General features: G+C 30.9%; 1 protein-coding gene across 1 annotated transcript in view; it reads left to right on the forward strand.

The window, feature by feature from the left end:
- Positions 1-993: 993 nt before the first annotated feature.
- Positions 994-16799, forward strand: part of LOC106689719 (COUP transcription factor 2) — a 28073-nt gene continuing 12267 nt past the window's right edge. The window contains exons 1-2 of the mRNA XM_014434859.3: positions 994-1235; positions 14574-14687. Of these exons, the coding sequence (XP_014290345.1) occupies positions 14575-14687 (113 nt within the window). The 5' untranslated portion in view covers positions 994-1235; position 14574. The remainder of the gene's footprint in view (positions 1236-14573; positions 14688-16799) is intronic.

A 16799-nucleotide genomic window follows, 5' to 3' on the forward strand; every position in this document is an offset into this window, starting at 1 on the left:
AGTAAGGAAGCTAATTACTGAACCATTTTATCCTTCATGGATTGTTGCTGAACAGATTTTTAAATAAATGCATTATATCTAACGTATGCTATGATATAAAAAGTAGACAAATAATTTTAAATATCGTGTGTTACGGGTTAAAAATAAAGAATTGACAAAAAAAACCTGTCATATTCTACTAAAGTAAATTTTACACGATGAAATGAATGAACTATCTAAAAAATAACTCTATTTTTATTTGCACTTACGCAACCTATAGAAAAAGTTTGATATCCCGAATTCGTTGTATGATTAAAAAAATACTAAAATTTCATTTCTCTTTATCAAATAGACCTTTACAACTATCACTTAAATTTCTTGCAAGTACCTTTTGTAGAACGTATTCATCATGTATATTTTGAAGATTCAAGCCCTAATTTTCCCTCTCACTAATAATGTTTTGTAATTTCTTATTTTTTTTTTAAAGTATGTTCATATCCTTATCCAAGATATGGAAATTTACTTCTTAAAGTAGTCCTTAAATTGGGATACATCCAAGATAATGCTTCTTCAGTTCCATTCCTTTAGGCCCGCCGTACTATGCACATTTGGTTTTAATCTCATCACAATTATTCTGATAGATTTGTAAAATACAACACAAAAAAACAACTTTAAGATACAGGTAAGTTGGCAGTATGCGATTTTGACGACTTAAACAAGGTTAGTAAGTGTGAATAAAAAGCGCTCCAGATATGTCTATAACCTATTAAAACTGTTATTTTATTCTAATTTAATATTAATTGATTTATTTGGCATAATTATAAAATACTTTTAATAGCTATCTTTACTTTAGGCTTAATTTTATATAGATTGAAAATAGAAACCAATGCCTGTGTTGAAATATGACCGACTTATACCTTTTTATTGTTTCATACCATAACATTTCCGACATGTAAATTGATTATTATTTTATTCATATATGAATAACTTAATATATTAAATATTATTAATTTTACTATCATGAAAGCATGGACATCACCAGAGTTGGATGAATACCTGGGCGAGGGTCCATGAAGAAAGGAAGACTCCAGGCAACCCTGATGAGACTAGGCACCCTTTGGGACTGCAGATATTGACTGTGGGCGTGGCAGGTGGGCGGCTGCAACAGCCAATCAGCGAGCAGTTTGCTCACCACCGGCCGGGGCCACGCCTCCAACCCCTGGGCCGTAAATCAGTCCAGGAAATCCCTCTGCCAGGTAAGTTTCATCCATCAAAACTACATCCCCTAAACAAAACTATACGATGGGACTTATTTAAACTTAGGAAGGAATAGATTATATAAAATATCGTTTTATTTATGCACTTTGCAGCTTGATTTGATTATTAAGTAGAACTAAATTATCGCATTGTTTAGCTTACTACTTAGCTCATATATTATTATTTTAGATATTCTTCTATAATTTTAAATAACTAGTTTACCTTTTCGAGAAATCTCGCATTAGATATCTATCCTTCTCTGTAATAAATTCGAATAAGATTTAGAAACATAATTCGTGCGTTATTTCAATAACGTTAATGTTTAGGAGTTTAATGCAAAGGGCCTGAACGTTCCGTAGGAAAAAACAAAAAGTTGAGAGTATTAATTTATAATACAAAATTTGTTCTTCCTATTTTGAGCTCAGTTTCAAAATATTCATCGGATATCATTAGGTTGTTTGGCCATCAAACTTATGATGACTGGTATATACCAACAAGCGTACAAACTAAATACATTTGAATAAAATTTGTTTTAGTATTTTGAGCTTAAATCGTTTAAAAACATTTACGGGATCTCACTCAATAATTTGATACATGAAAATTGGAAATATGTTGATCCGTTTTCTCAAGAAAGCGCTAGGTATATATATATATATATAATCGGAGCGACTAAACATGATGGGGCAATATTTTTTTCAATGTTTTAAGCAATTGTTTTAAAACATTCTTGGAGTATGACTGTGTAATTTGAGCTATTAAACCAAGCAATTGATTAAGTATTCTGCTCAAAAATTTATTACACAAGTACAGGCGAGCAAACATATTAGAGAGAATCATTTTCAGCATCTTGAGCTGGACTTGATTCAAAACAATCACGGCATCTAGTTGAATAATGTGAGCCATCAAACGTAAAAATCGGCTTAACTGTTCCCTTAAATAACCTTCACACACCCACAAACGGACAGATTATACACTGTTATACATTATACACACTTGAACACTTTATTCATCCTTTTTGTGAATAGGCTAGTTGGGAAAAATTATCAAAGAAATCTGTATAAAATAATTTTAACAATATTTCTTGGTGATGATACCATAGTTACTTAAGCTCTTATTTCTTATTAGAAAAAGCTCTTATATGTTGACGGTGAAATGTTAACTCATTTAAGCTAACCTTAATGAAGTATTGCCTAAAGAGTATAGTGCATCTAAGATTATGTCTAAGAGTATGCCTGTGAGTATGGAGGGAGAAGGGTTCGTAGGGGCGATTTTGTTCATTTAATCATTTTAAATGTACTATACTAAAATATACGTTTAAAACTGACTAACTTAAAACTAGGTTAATGAAAAAGAACATGTTTTTTTTATTTTCAAAACCTCTTTATTTTTTCATTTAAATACAAAAATACAATAATATTAAAAAAATAAATAAATAAAAATAAAACATTTCTGAAAAAGAACATGTTTTTTCTATTTTAAAACCTCTTTATTTTTATATATGGTGACAGAATACATTATAATATAATGCAATACATTATGTATATATAAATAATTTTTTTTTTTCTGAAAAAGAACATGATCTGTCTTATATGCTTTTATATCTAGCAATATTTTGGGAAAGAATATAAAGAACTCGGGAAAGAACGAAACAATTGTTATGAGTATCCCATGAGTACGGTCATGGCGGCTAACGGTAGAATTAGGTTTGACCTGTGATGAATTCATGCGTTTTCTCAAAAACGGAACGATTTTTAGCTACGACACATGATCTCTTTTTTAAAAAAAATTATTTTTATAACTAATATAATTCAGTTAACAATAAATAATTAATTAAAATACTTCTATGTAATGTAGTGCCATTGTAAAATGATAAAAATCAGAAAAATGAACTAATTCGAATTTTATCAAATTGGGATCAAAATGTTTGAATTGGTCCAATTTATTAGTAAACAGGGGCAATCTCTCTAAAATTATTTATATATAATTTATTATAAGTTATAATTAAGTGTGGCCAAACTGTTTCTGGACAATATATGTTATTGTAAAATAAAAATTACCTTTTAATTGTTCTAAAAGGACCTAGTCCGAGAATAATAAACTATTTTTCATTTCATTTCATAATTATGTATATTAAAAGGTTTAAGAATTTTTATTCTTTTAAAATTTTTTTTCCATAATCCGAATGTCAATTATTTTATTTTTACTTTATATAATGAGTATGTTTAAATATTAACCTTGAAATTTCAGCACTTTTGTTTTAATTACTATCTTTATTATTCCAAACGTTTCATTATTTTGTTTTCAAAACAATATCAGCCAGACAATTGTCACTCAAATGTTCATTGTAATTATTCTTTCGTATGAGCTATACTATTTCGTTCTGCTATTTTACATAAGAAGTTGTAATGAATAATGCAAGAAAAATTCCACAACGAGTAAACTATTATTCGAATTAACAATATTTCCATTTCTTCTTAAAATTCCACGCATTCTGATCACAAAGGAATGTTATTAAAAAGTATAGAAGGATTACTTTTCTGGATATTATTAAATAGCTTTCAAAATGCATCGATTTAACAACTATATAACCAGTTGTCGATTACGGGACGAATATGAAATGATTCATAATTAATGTCTAATGACCATTTATACACATAAGAGGCTGCCTACATCGTAACCTATAATACATTAACAATTATCAGCAATCTTTAGGCCACCTTAATCACCATATCGATTAATTCAATCATTTCTTTGGGCAGGTGGTATTATTGATAGGAAACCTGTTACCGTTCACACTTTAATCTTTAATGTTATGTCTCCTATCAGAAAATAAATTGACTTTGAAAATTTTATGGCAGAAAAGTACCTTGTTGAATGAAAAGGGAAATCTTAGTCATACTTTTTCCTTCGTCAACTACAAAAGGTAGAGGAACCATATCTTATAATCGATTCATACTATTTTTTTTTAACAACCCACACTTAATTTATAACTTTGATGGTGTCTTAAGAGCTAAAGAAATTTATTTTTTAAAAAGTTACACATATATTCATATATACTTCTTTCATTGATACCATCGTCTCCTGTTTTTAAAGTGCTCACGTTTTCTTACATTATAAGTTTTATGAATTTATAAGAATTTCTGGAATCCTAACACAAATTTTCAACCTTTATGAAAATTGACATAATTGCTAAATGTTTTATTATTCTATAAAAGAATTCTCTGTAAAAACATATTAAAAAAATTTAATAATATTGGTATAAAAAAATTTAAAATTGGGTAGAAATTAGTTCACTCTATTTACGAACAAATTTGGTTGAAGGCATATTTAATAAATCATGTGAGTGTAAAAAGATATTTCTTATCGATCTCATGTGGAAAACATCTGAATTCAGAAAATTATTCCGATGTTAAGAAATTCTAGTTTGCCCTTCTCCCTTCCGCTAGTTTCTCTTCATTTAAAATTGTGATATTTATTTTGTTCCTGATAGCAAACACGCCTAGTCTAAATTACTGTTTCATCCCAGAAGAAAAATATGATATATAAAAATCAGTGTCTGTTTGTTTGTATTTTATGCGTTGCCATACCGTTCATCCGATTGTGATGGGCTTTTTGCTAAATGTTCGGGATTTTAGTTACTAGTACGCTAAAGATACTAACAAAAGTTAGCATTTTTGGAGCATAGCTCAGAAATTATATATTATTTTCATGGATTATTACATGTCAATCGATTTCTCTCTTTCCTAAGAATATGAAAAAAATATTATTAATTCTATAAATAGTTTTTTTTACTGAAACTTAAAAAATCAAAAACATAATGAGGCTTGAAGTAAAGGTCAACAATTTTTTTTTATTTTTGGAATAAGCAAATCATATTGTTTTTGGTGTCGTATAAACCCCTAAATACCATTTTTCAAGGGCTTTAGAAATTTTTCACCTTGATTTACTGAATGTCTGCTCTTATAACCTACATTAATAAAATTTAGATTTATCTGTTTATTATTAAATAAAGAAAAACTTTTCAAACGTTTTATTTTAAATCTCCGGTTCTGATTTGTTTAATTAGATCCAGCTTGAGCCCTTTGGTCTAGTTTGTAACACTTCCAAGTATGGTGTAGGTTAGTTGAGTCGTGTTGTAGTTATTTCTATTTTTTTACTATATATTTTTATTATATGGTATTATTTACTGCTATGAACTAAATAGATATAATAAGCCGCTTAACAATTATGGACCTTCAGCGTGCGTTGTGTTATGTATATCACACTTATCATTGTTTTATTTTGCTGCTTCTGTTATTATGTAATTTATTTCAGTATTATTTCGCGAAATTTAAGTTTTGTTTTTTTTTGTTTACATAATTTCATTAGTACATATGTTTTGTTCTATAGCGTTGCAAGAAAACGAAAAAAAAATTTAAATAGTAATAAAGTTATGCGACTTCTTATATTTAAATATGATATTTATTTTTTTATAAATGCATGCCTAGTTCAACAGTTTCTTATGCTTGAATTAAATAGGAACATAGATATTCGTTGATTCTTCTTCCTTATTTCGAATCTATAATTAATATAGGCTATACAAATATTATTAGCAACATCATTGTAAAAAATTGTTAATGCTCTACAAGATTTGGTTATTTACCGGCGAAACGATGTCTTCTTTCCAATGCAGAAGGTAAATTATCCCCTAGGAAACAAGTTATTGATCAGAACGGCCATGTTGGCGATCAGCCCATACATAAATAATACATACTATAGCCCCCCACCACTGCCTCCAATATTAACAGATAATATCGCTGTCGTTAGATCACAAAGGCACTGTATCCCCGGTCGTCGAAACAGAGATCATTTATCGATTGTTTAATAATACTTCCCTGCACGCTAATATTTAACACAATTTAAGGGGGGTTTCATGGGCCTTTACCTCCTTCCTCCCTCATCATAAAGGCTATTAATTATTTCACCCTGATTGTTCTTTAACCTTCATTTTCATCTTTTAAATAAAAATGTTTGATTGACTACACCAATATCCTCTGTATCCAAAAACTCGAAACCTTTCGATAAATTAAAATAATTTAAAAATTAATTATAATAATAACAAAGGCTTAGTGAACCCGAAGACTCGATGGTGATACTTTTCACCGTCTTCCTTTCCTACTTATTCAAGAGCTCAAAGAATAATTTTTCGGTACGGTTGACGAACGAATTTTCTATTTTACAATTTTCGTTTATCCTAAGCATATTTCGAATTGAAAAATTACATAAGAGGGATATATTATTATATATATTGGTTAAACTTCTTGATACAAAAAGGAAAATAGTAATAACGAGTTTTGAGGATCGTCATCAAGTGATGTGTAACTTTGAAGCTAAATCTTAAAAAGAAAATTATAAATAAATATAAGATTCCATAGTTTCAGAAAAAACTCCGGTGACGTACACAGGACAGACATATTTTGGTCGATTAAAAAGATTAAACCTTTGATTCCCAAAGTGTTCGCCGGGGCACCAATAGGCAATTTTCTTGAAATTTCCTATTCTCACATTTTTGCGCCAACATTCGTGTATGCTGACAAAAATCCTGTTTAATTTATTTTTCAACTAACCTAACCAACTGGTTGTTGTCCAGTTTCAATATGGATATTACCGAAACAATTCAAATTAGATAATTTATATTATCCCGAGAAAGATAGTATCTGTTTTTAGTTTTTTGCTGTTAAATGGGTAATCGCTTTTAAAAAGGAAAGTTTTCCAATTTTTCAAGATAGTAAAAAAATCTGACGTATTAAGGGCACCGCAGAAAAAATTGGATTATTTAGGGAGCCGCGAACCGAAAAAGATTGGGAACCTCTTAGTCAAACCCTGGTCGAGGTTTTTACTGGGACGGAATGGGTTTCAAAGGCTAGGATGATCAGAACTCTTCTTTACCATTAATCGAATATTAGAAAAAAATTACCTCTCGAAGAGGTGGATCTATCTTTTGCATCATTTTTTGATTTGTAGTGTTTCGGCCGTGGCACAGTGCTTCGAGTACATGGAGTTGGTGGACAAAAATCTGTAATTAAAGAATTACTGCAAGAAACTTCTTTTAGATTACCAACATACTCAAATGGACGAGGAGGGTGACTGGACTGGTCTTTAATAATAACCCTTCAACGACGGGACGCACAGCTAGTTAGTTTATAAAGATAAATACATTTTTTTTTTTCTGTAAATAAAACAAATTATACCTAATAATTATTACGGTAAAAGATTTAGACATAATATAAGGGTTCAATGTAGATATTGGTTTAAAAAAAATCAGATCTTCAAAATAAAAACAATAATAATTATATTAATACAAAATTAAAAACAAATCATCAGAGTTTGAATCTGACGTATCTAATTCTAAATTTGAAATAAAATTGTTTAAACTTTTATTGGAAGTGTTTGAGATATTAAAAAAAACCTTCAATATCTTTAACAACTTTTTTATGATTTCTTGATATACTTACTTCTCTGTGAAGCAATGAATGGATCAGACATGATAAGGAGATTCCTCATTAGATACCCACAAGTATTATCCTAGTATCCTAGACGATTTGCAAGTGTGTTGCAGTTTTTTTTTTTTCAAAATATCTTGTGCATTTTTTTTTTTTTTTTGTTTTTCAGAGCATTCCATGGACGATTTTCTTGGTCGGCCACCTGTAGAAATTTGAATAGAGGATGTTAGGTTTTCTAATTTTTCCTCGATATAATCTGGCAATAAAAAAGGTAAATTGAGCCATTTTTTATGTTGGGAAATAAATTGTTTCAAAATTCGGTGGCAGCTTTCCCATTTGTTTTTAGTTGCAACTCACCAAAGCTCGCAAAACTTTTTGATAAGGGCATGAACCTCCTCAGAGCTATTTTCCAACTTGAAATATTCCATTGAAAATTTCATGATTACTTCTTTCTTTCGCTCTGTAGGGGTGGAACGCCGAATGTTGAAAACATCAGCATTTGTTTTCGAATGTCTCGAAGATGAGCATGGTGGTCTTGTCAGCAGCCAGTAGGTGAAGGAAAATTTATTTTTTGTTTTATTTTTATTGTATTTTAGAGAATAAAAACACATTACAATTAAAATATCAAATGCTAAAAACCCTCAAATATGTAAAATTAAATAATTTAGGTTCTATGAATTATACAATTAATTAAAGGATATTTTCATTACATGCAACTATGTGGTGAAAATATCTCAGTGTTGAGGAGCATTCAGCCAGGAATTCCATTCTTTCTTATTTCTAACTAGGTTCCTCGCCTGTCGGAGGTCCTTCCACCTCACTCTACAGAGTCACTCAATGTAGTCGAGATAGGACATCCTAGGTCTTCTTCTGCCATCTGGGACATATTCCAAGGTCTTTAGAGGATCCCTGTGGTCGTCCATTCTCATAACATGGCCGAACCACTTTAGCTGACGAACTTGCAGGAGGTATCTGCAGTTCCTGACGAATCTTTCCATTGTGAACTCCATCCCTCCGTATTTTTCCAATCGTCCTTTGCAAAAATGTCATTTCGGCAGTGGTGATTCTACTCTCCTGTCTGTCTGTTAATATTCAACTCTCATACAAAAGTATGGGTAGATATGTCTTGAGGATATGTGAAATTAAATACCATAGAATTAATTTAATTATTTTTCATCGTAAATTAATCATTAAATCAAAAGAATTTATATACACAATTTTTTTTTTTTCAATTTATGTAGTATACATATCTCTAAGTCTAATAGACATAAACAATCCTTATGTGCTGCTTCGGTCGTGAAATGATTCCTCAATAATAAACATAAGAGTGAAACAAAAGCCTTTACTAAAAATCATCCAATTTCGTTATGTCAATCGCGCCTCGAAATTGTAAAGTAAAGCGGATTGTATGACCTGAGCGTTATCTTTTATTTTTGTCTTCAAAGAAATCACTTATGCTTGTCGCCGGAGAAACAAGAGGCGATGTTTAATTGTAATTGACTGTGCAAAAACGTTTTCGAAGATAGTGTGCGAAAGTTCCAATTTTGTAGACAGTCTCCGCTTATTGCATGCATTTACAATAAGATAAGTGAATTTAGACACAGTATCTCTGAGGATACCTCTAAAGAAGATCAGGTATGCATTATGCAAAAGCGAAGCTGACTGGGAAATATGATTGATGTATATGTTTATATTATTGTTATCATTAAAAAAAAAACCGTTTACTTATTCACAATTTATTTAAACGTGAAGCCTAATATTGTTTAATTCATACTTAATTTGAATAAAGTTTATAAATAAAATGCATTTTCGTTTACCCGTCAATTTGACGGATGCTCATAGATATAAGAAACGCCCGTAAACCTAGTGTCAATATTTGTGGAGTGAGTTCTTATATTCAATAGTACACTCTCTAAGCAGACATTTTGTTTCGATCGCTGCTTATGACGGCTGGAGAAAGAAGTCAGAAAAATTAAATCCTTGAGCGGACAAGAAGAGTAAATATTTGATGATGTTGGCGGGGGCAAACGAACCGTGAAACTAGGGACAGAGCAGGTGCTGGTCATTATATAGTGAAACATTAATCACCCTCTTGACATAAGGCACGAGGTCGGCAAGTCATGATATCACTCCCTCGCCCCCTCCCTCCCTCCTCTCCTGATCACTCTCTCTCTCTCTCTCTCTCTCTCTCTCTATATATATATATATATATATATATATATGTACATTATTAGATTTACAGATGATTGAACGAATGTGGATCAGAAAGAGATGGACCGGATTGCGGTAAAGAAAAACAACTAGCTTCCACTAGTTTCTTAATAGCCAAATTTTCTTCCTTTCCTACATATTCAAGATCTTCATCATGGCTGTTGTGATTGGCGCAGGAGTATAGGTCAAAGAAATTTTAAAATTTCTTTTGGTAAAAAAAATTCGACTTTGTCTCTTCCTATTCTTATCCGTCTTACTTAATTCTGTAATTTCAAATCGAAAGAGAAATTTTAATGAAGGACTCATAAAAAATCCAATTTTAAAACGATTTAATTTTTTCATTAATGACTTGAACTGTCGATCTTGTTCAATACTTACTTTTCAAGGACGTTTAATGTTCCAATTTGTTTGGTCCAGGAAAAAAAAAAATATTTTTTAATAGAAAATTATTGTTAGCTATTGAAAACGACACTATTATTTAAAAAAATATATAAACTTTTAATACTTCAAAGTATACACTTGATGAAAAAATGCATTCATTGTAATTAGTTTCAATGTTTTGTAATTAGTGTCAAAGTTTCAATGTAGCACTACACTATGACTCGACACCCTGGTACAAATGGTTGGTAAACAAAGGAAGCAACTAACGTCGGCATCCACAGGCTTGTTTGGTTTTTTTCAATTTTTCCGACTAATAAATTCGATTTTACTCTATTTTCATTATAAAAAGGAACAAGATCAAGATAGGTGAAATAAAAGGAAAGGTAAATATTATCAATGCGGGTTGTAGATGATAAAAATTCATAGAAATAGTACTGTATAACCTATAAATACAATCTTTCTTCTCGAATTTTTATGCTGAAACTTCTTAATTTAATTACTTAGACATATAGTGTCTGCATAAACATATATTTGTGCTGTGTTAAATCAAAAATAAACTGCTAAAATAAATTAACATGGTTTAAAACAGTACCTTTGCATCGAATCGATAGAATGTTAAAATGAGCAATCTTAAACTAAAGTTAGTTATTGAATCCAAATGTTGGGGAAATTTTTAATTAATTGAAACAGAGAGAGTCCAAACATTTATCTGTTGGCAGTTCTGAAACAATAGTAACTGTGGATGCAGCACAAGCGACCTTTCATTTGTGTCCGAAAACCGACATCCAACGGGTCACAAATCCATGCAAACTTGTACCTTCTACACGCTTGTACTAACAGGCCATTGTTTTGCTAATGTAGAGGCACCTTAAGATAATATATACGACCGTACACAGATCTGTCACATACTTATAACAACGCAAAATACATTTCGTTGAGTTTAATCCATTAAATTTTAATAATTTACATATTTAAGTAGCTCCTAATACTTTGGAAATGTTACTTCTATTATTATTATTATGACACTGCACTGCCTATAAGAACCAGTGCCTCCTCAACCACAGCCCACCCATCTAGACGGTCTCGTCCCTTCTCTTTCGATCTTTCAACATTTAAAAGCTTCAAATCGTCTAGCCATCTGATCCGGGGACGTCCTCTTTTCCGTTTTCCATCAGATTTGCCGCGTCTTTTTGGGTATCCTTTCATCGAGCATCTTCTCAATGTTTCCTAACCATCTTATTCTTGCTCTTTTGTCTAAAGCCACGATGCTGGGTTCCCGAACAGATTGATCAGCTCACCATTCCTCTTCTTTTCCAAATTCCATTCTCCGAGACTCCTCCCCTTATCTTTCTCAATACCTTTCTATCCCAGGAGTTGAGCTTATGCTTTTATGCTGTTATGCTTTTCTTGTCAAGGGCCACGTTTCTCCCCCCATAGATCACTACTGGCTTTACGATGATTTTGTAAATGACCACTTTTATTCTTTTAGAGAGAGTTCTAAACCTATATTTTTTGCAGTGAGAAATAACATTTATGTCCTGCTGCTATGCGGGCCTCTATTTTGCCCTCTACTTGGTTATAATCTGTAACAAGGATTCCTAAGGAGGTACTTCTGTAAACCTGGTTTACAGAACTGAAATTGTGGTCTCAGAGCGTCACTTTGCTATTCTTCCTTATCTTTTCAAGTATAACTGTCTTATTTCCATTCACCTTGAGGCATAATTCAAATGTTGCTTCTTCATAGTCATGGAATGTTCCTTTTAATCCTCTCGGGTAAATTTAAAATGGCCATTTTTAAAAATACCTAGCCTTAAGCCTTCGCACACCCAGGAAATGGTAAAATTTTACATTAGAATCCATGGTAAGAAATTAGTTGTAGGTTAAATTTCAATGTTACTGGACCATTTATGTTATTTTAATTGTCTTTGAGAAGCGTCGAATGGAAATTATCACCAACGTAAAGTCTTTATATTTAAGAAATAACATAAAAGTAATCTCATATTATATATAAAAATGATTTACCGTTACTGAATATGAAGACGATCGGGGGTTACTTCATATAAAATTAATCTCATTCTACAATACAATCTACGAAACATGTCAAGTACAAGATAAAAAATTTAAAATGGTAAGATTACCCTCAGTCATTAACCGGTTCGATTGAGCATAGGATACTGAATAACTAGGCCATTAAATGTTTTATTGTTTTTGCCGAAGAGAGAGTTCTGCGGAGAGAAGTCAACCACGGCCATGTAAATATTAGAGGGAGCTGTAATAAATCAGGAAGGCCCACCAGAAGCGCAGGTGCGCAAGGCTACAATTAAGGTGGCCGCGTGACAGTGGGCGTTCAACATTAGTGAGCCACATGTGTTGAGGTCAGGGCACATGTCGTAGTTCTCTGTCATAATCCGCTCCACCTATCTCACCTGTCATTATCTCCTTTAATAAAACAATAATACATATTCCAAGATCTTTGTAAGTTGGAAATATGTGAAGTTGGCCCTCCATTCTTTGATTTTTTGTAAATTCTAGGTTAAATTGAGTTCTGGTAGCCCCATTCAAAGATACGTAGGGCTAACTTTACGTTTTGTGTAACTTTGACACTTTATAACTCTTTTGTTATCAACCTAGAACTTTGATTATTAAGGATAGTTCTTAGAAATCTTACAGGGCTACAAGAACTTTTAACAGAACTCCTAAAACACTACAAAAAATATTTGATCGAAAATTCTCATACTAAGAGAAGTTGAAAATTAAAAATTCTTCGAGTACTGGTTGCCCCCCTAAGAGTCAATAATTTAATGAGTTCTAAAAATTATCCTTAATAATCCAAAGTGCTTAAGTTTATAGCAAAAGAGTTATAGGGTGTCAAAGCTGCGAACATAAAAGTTAGACACCCGTATCTTTGAATGGTATTCTTCATTTCTTAAACAATGAAACTATTTCTACAAATCTCACTCTAGAACTCTTAGACGGGCTAATAGAACTCTAAAATATTCTCAAAAAATTAAAAGATGAGAGATCAACTTCACTTATTTGTAAGTTGGAATTGAATCTAAGAAATTCAATTGAGAATTCTGATGAAGGTCTTATGATAGGAGATGCGATAAATGCTTGATTTTTTTACAAGCATTGCTGCCGAAATATATATTGGATTGCTACATAGTACTGTCTACTTACCAATCTATTATTAGATATAATATTAATAAATTTTTATTTTGTTCATGTATTTATTCATTTTTGTTTTTCTCTTCCCTTTTCTTTTTGAACTGACATTCAAATTTATTTAAAATAAGCTAGAATATGCTTGAGCCGCCATCTGTGTTTTCCGAAGTGACATTAATGGTCGAAAAGTGCTTATTGAAATTCGATAATACTATCATTAAAACGTGATTTGTGGTGACTGAGAGTGTCATATGGCTTGTCTCCATCTGCGATAGCTTCCCCTCCGTTAGGCGCCACTTGTCATACTCAATCATTATTCCATTCAGAACAAAACTTTGCTAACAAGAGGGTCAAGGTACATTCTCAAAATTGTCTTGGTATCATGCAACATAAAGTGTATATAATTTGGAAAAATATACTATTGTTTAAAGTAATATTATAACTTGAGAGAAGTTTTATAAGGTTAGAAAAAGTGACTAAACAGCAATTAATAACGATATTATACAATATTATTATAATTAACGAAACGCCATCCTCCTTTAAAAAATATTTATTAATTTAAAACATTTTTTCTTTTTTCATTTTTTTTTTTTTAAAAACATTTTCACTTTTGTTTTGACTGCCGTCAAAATAGCCCTGACGAAGCCCTGCAACGTGGGGCGAAACTTTGGCTCAATAAAATAGTATAATTCTACTATTTGAGTTTTTTTGACCGCACCCGGACCATATTCCTTTCATTTTTTCTTTTTGAATCCTCAACGCTTTATTATAAGTAAATCTAAGTATATATATATATATATTTGTGTAAAATGTTATAAATGTCATTTAGTTTCTAATCAGAATATACCTGTTTAAGATGTGAAGTTCAAAGACCTCGTCTTTTCGGAGATCTAGATATCCGAAAATCTTGTAAATTTTAATAAGCTTGAATAAAGTGTTTTTCCTACAAGCTAACTTGCGCGTTCCTATATGCGAGACTCGAGTTAAACCGAACATCACTTAGAGAATTACAATTTACATGACTCATGTCACTCATCATGTTGCAAAGCTAGTTGTCATATTTTCTATACTTCTCATAATTTTATTTTATGAACTCAGGATGGATGGGAAAGAACGAGAGTGCAGAGTTTGCGGGGACCGAGCCAGTGGAAAACACTACGGCGTTCCAAGCTGTGACGGCTGCAGGGGTTTCTTCAAGAGGAGTATACGTAGGTATGTGTTTATGTGTAAACACATTCATGTACATAAATGCTTATGTTATAAACACGCGTATAAACAATTGAACTAAAACAGTCATTTGCGTTATTTTTTCTTTTTCTGGAATTACCTTTTTATAACTTATATATAACGTCTCGGGAAGTTTGGCCATTATCCAGTCAGTTGTCATATAATTATACAGCGAATTTCAAATAAATAAGTTAATTGAGAGAAAAACAATTATTAAAAATTCTCTGCTCCGATGCTTTGAAACATATATATATAACATTGTCATAGTATAAAAATTTGAATTACATGCTTATGAGACATGATTTTTTTAAAATTATTTTATTCTTTTTCCCTTACATATTTCCATTTTTATTTTTATAGATTTTGATCGTGCTTAATCAAATATAAAGCAGAATTATAATCAACAGTATAATAAATAATAAACATTTTAAATATAGAAAAAATACATATATAGGGTGTTTTTTTAAGCCCAATAGAACTTGAAATTGTAAAAAATAACACAAAAAATTAAATTGTAATCAAAATTTTTTTTTTATTCGAAAGATCAATACGTGACATTAACATTTGAAAATGATTTCGGGCATATGGGCACCGCGGCTGTTCTTGACGAAGCGCATTCTGGACGTCCAATTTTGGGCCACTTTTTCGAGCACTGCTGGCCGTATGTCACGAATAACACGAACAATGCTGGCCTCCAAGGCGTCAATTGTTGCTGGTTTATCAGCATAAACCAGTGACTTCACGTAGCCCCACAGGAAATAATCGAGAGGTGTCAAATCGCACGACCATATGCGGCAATTTTGCTTATTAACAAACCCGTTAAGCCAAAAATGCGCCTCATCGCTGAACACAATTTTACAGAATGCGCTTCGTCAAGAACAGCCGCGGTGCCCATATGCCCGAAATCATTTTCAAATGTTAATGTCACGTATTGATCTTTCGAATAAAAAAAAAATTTTGATTACAATTTAATTTTTTGTGTTATTTTTTACAATTTCAAGTTCTATCGGGCTTAAAAAAACACCCTTTACATAAAAATCCAACATGGTCATCAACAATTATATTCAATTAAAATTCAAAACGGGACTCTATATAGATGAATACAAAAAATATATATATTTTAAACTAAAAGTAAAAATATAAAGGTAATAATTATAAGGTTAATAAGTACAATAAAAGTAATAGGTATAAGAGTAATAAATATGTACATATTAAAAAAGTAATAAATAATAAAGTTATTTAAATATAACTTACTATTTGAATAGCTAATATTATTCAATATTATAATATATAATATAATAACTATGTATCAATTTAAGAATTGGCACAGAATTTAAATTCTAATTTTTATTTCATTCCCTAAATTATATGATGGACATATGTCAACATAGATTAAAACAAATTTTCATATTCAAAATCATGAATATAAATAAGTTAAAAATATTCATAAAAATTTGTTGATGTTAATAAACTTCCAATTGAGTGTACAAGAATGCACAAATAAGTAATGGTAGAAAAGTGAGAATAGTGTAATGATGTGACATGATTTCCTATATGAAATTCAAATTATGAGGTGAATATAATTGTATGAATTATAATACATATGGATGAAGATTGTTATTATGGTGGATTATTATTGTTGTAGGTTTAAAGTACATGAATATGGAAAAGTGGTCCCGAAACGTTGTACTATAATATGATAATTTAAAATAAATTACATTCAATTGGAAGTTTATTAACATCAACAAATTTTTATGAATTGACTTACCAGACTTCCTAAAGAGAAAATCCAGAAGTTAAAAATATTTATTTGTGTCTATTAATCATAAGTTTTGTTTTATCTTGTTTATCATAAATATCTAAAAATAACAAATGAAACCCTACTTTAATGTTAAATTTTAATGTTATTAATTATTTTCGAATGTGACCTTTGTTTTATATTACATCCATCCTCCCATTCTGCATTATTTTTCTGCAATGTGCCCAATGGTATTATAGATAGATTTATTTATTGATAGATTAATATGTAATTGTAATCAATCTGCCACACAGTTGTGGGCAATAGGTAATAGTGATGAATGATCTCATACATACTAA

This window comes from Halyomorpha halys, unplaced genomic scaffold (genome assembly GCF_000696795.3).
Source record: "Halyomorpha halys isolate HHAL.00 unplaced genomic scaffold, Hhal_1.1 Scaffold1437.1, whole genome shotgun sequence".
NCBI lineage: Eukaryota > Metazoa > Arthropoda > Insecta > Hemiptera > Pentatomidae > Halyomorpha > Halyomorpha halys.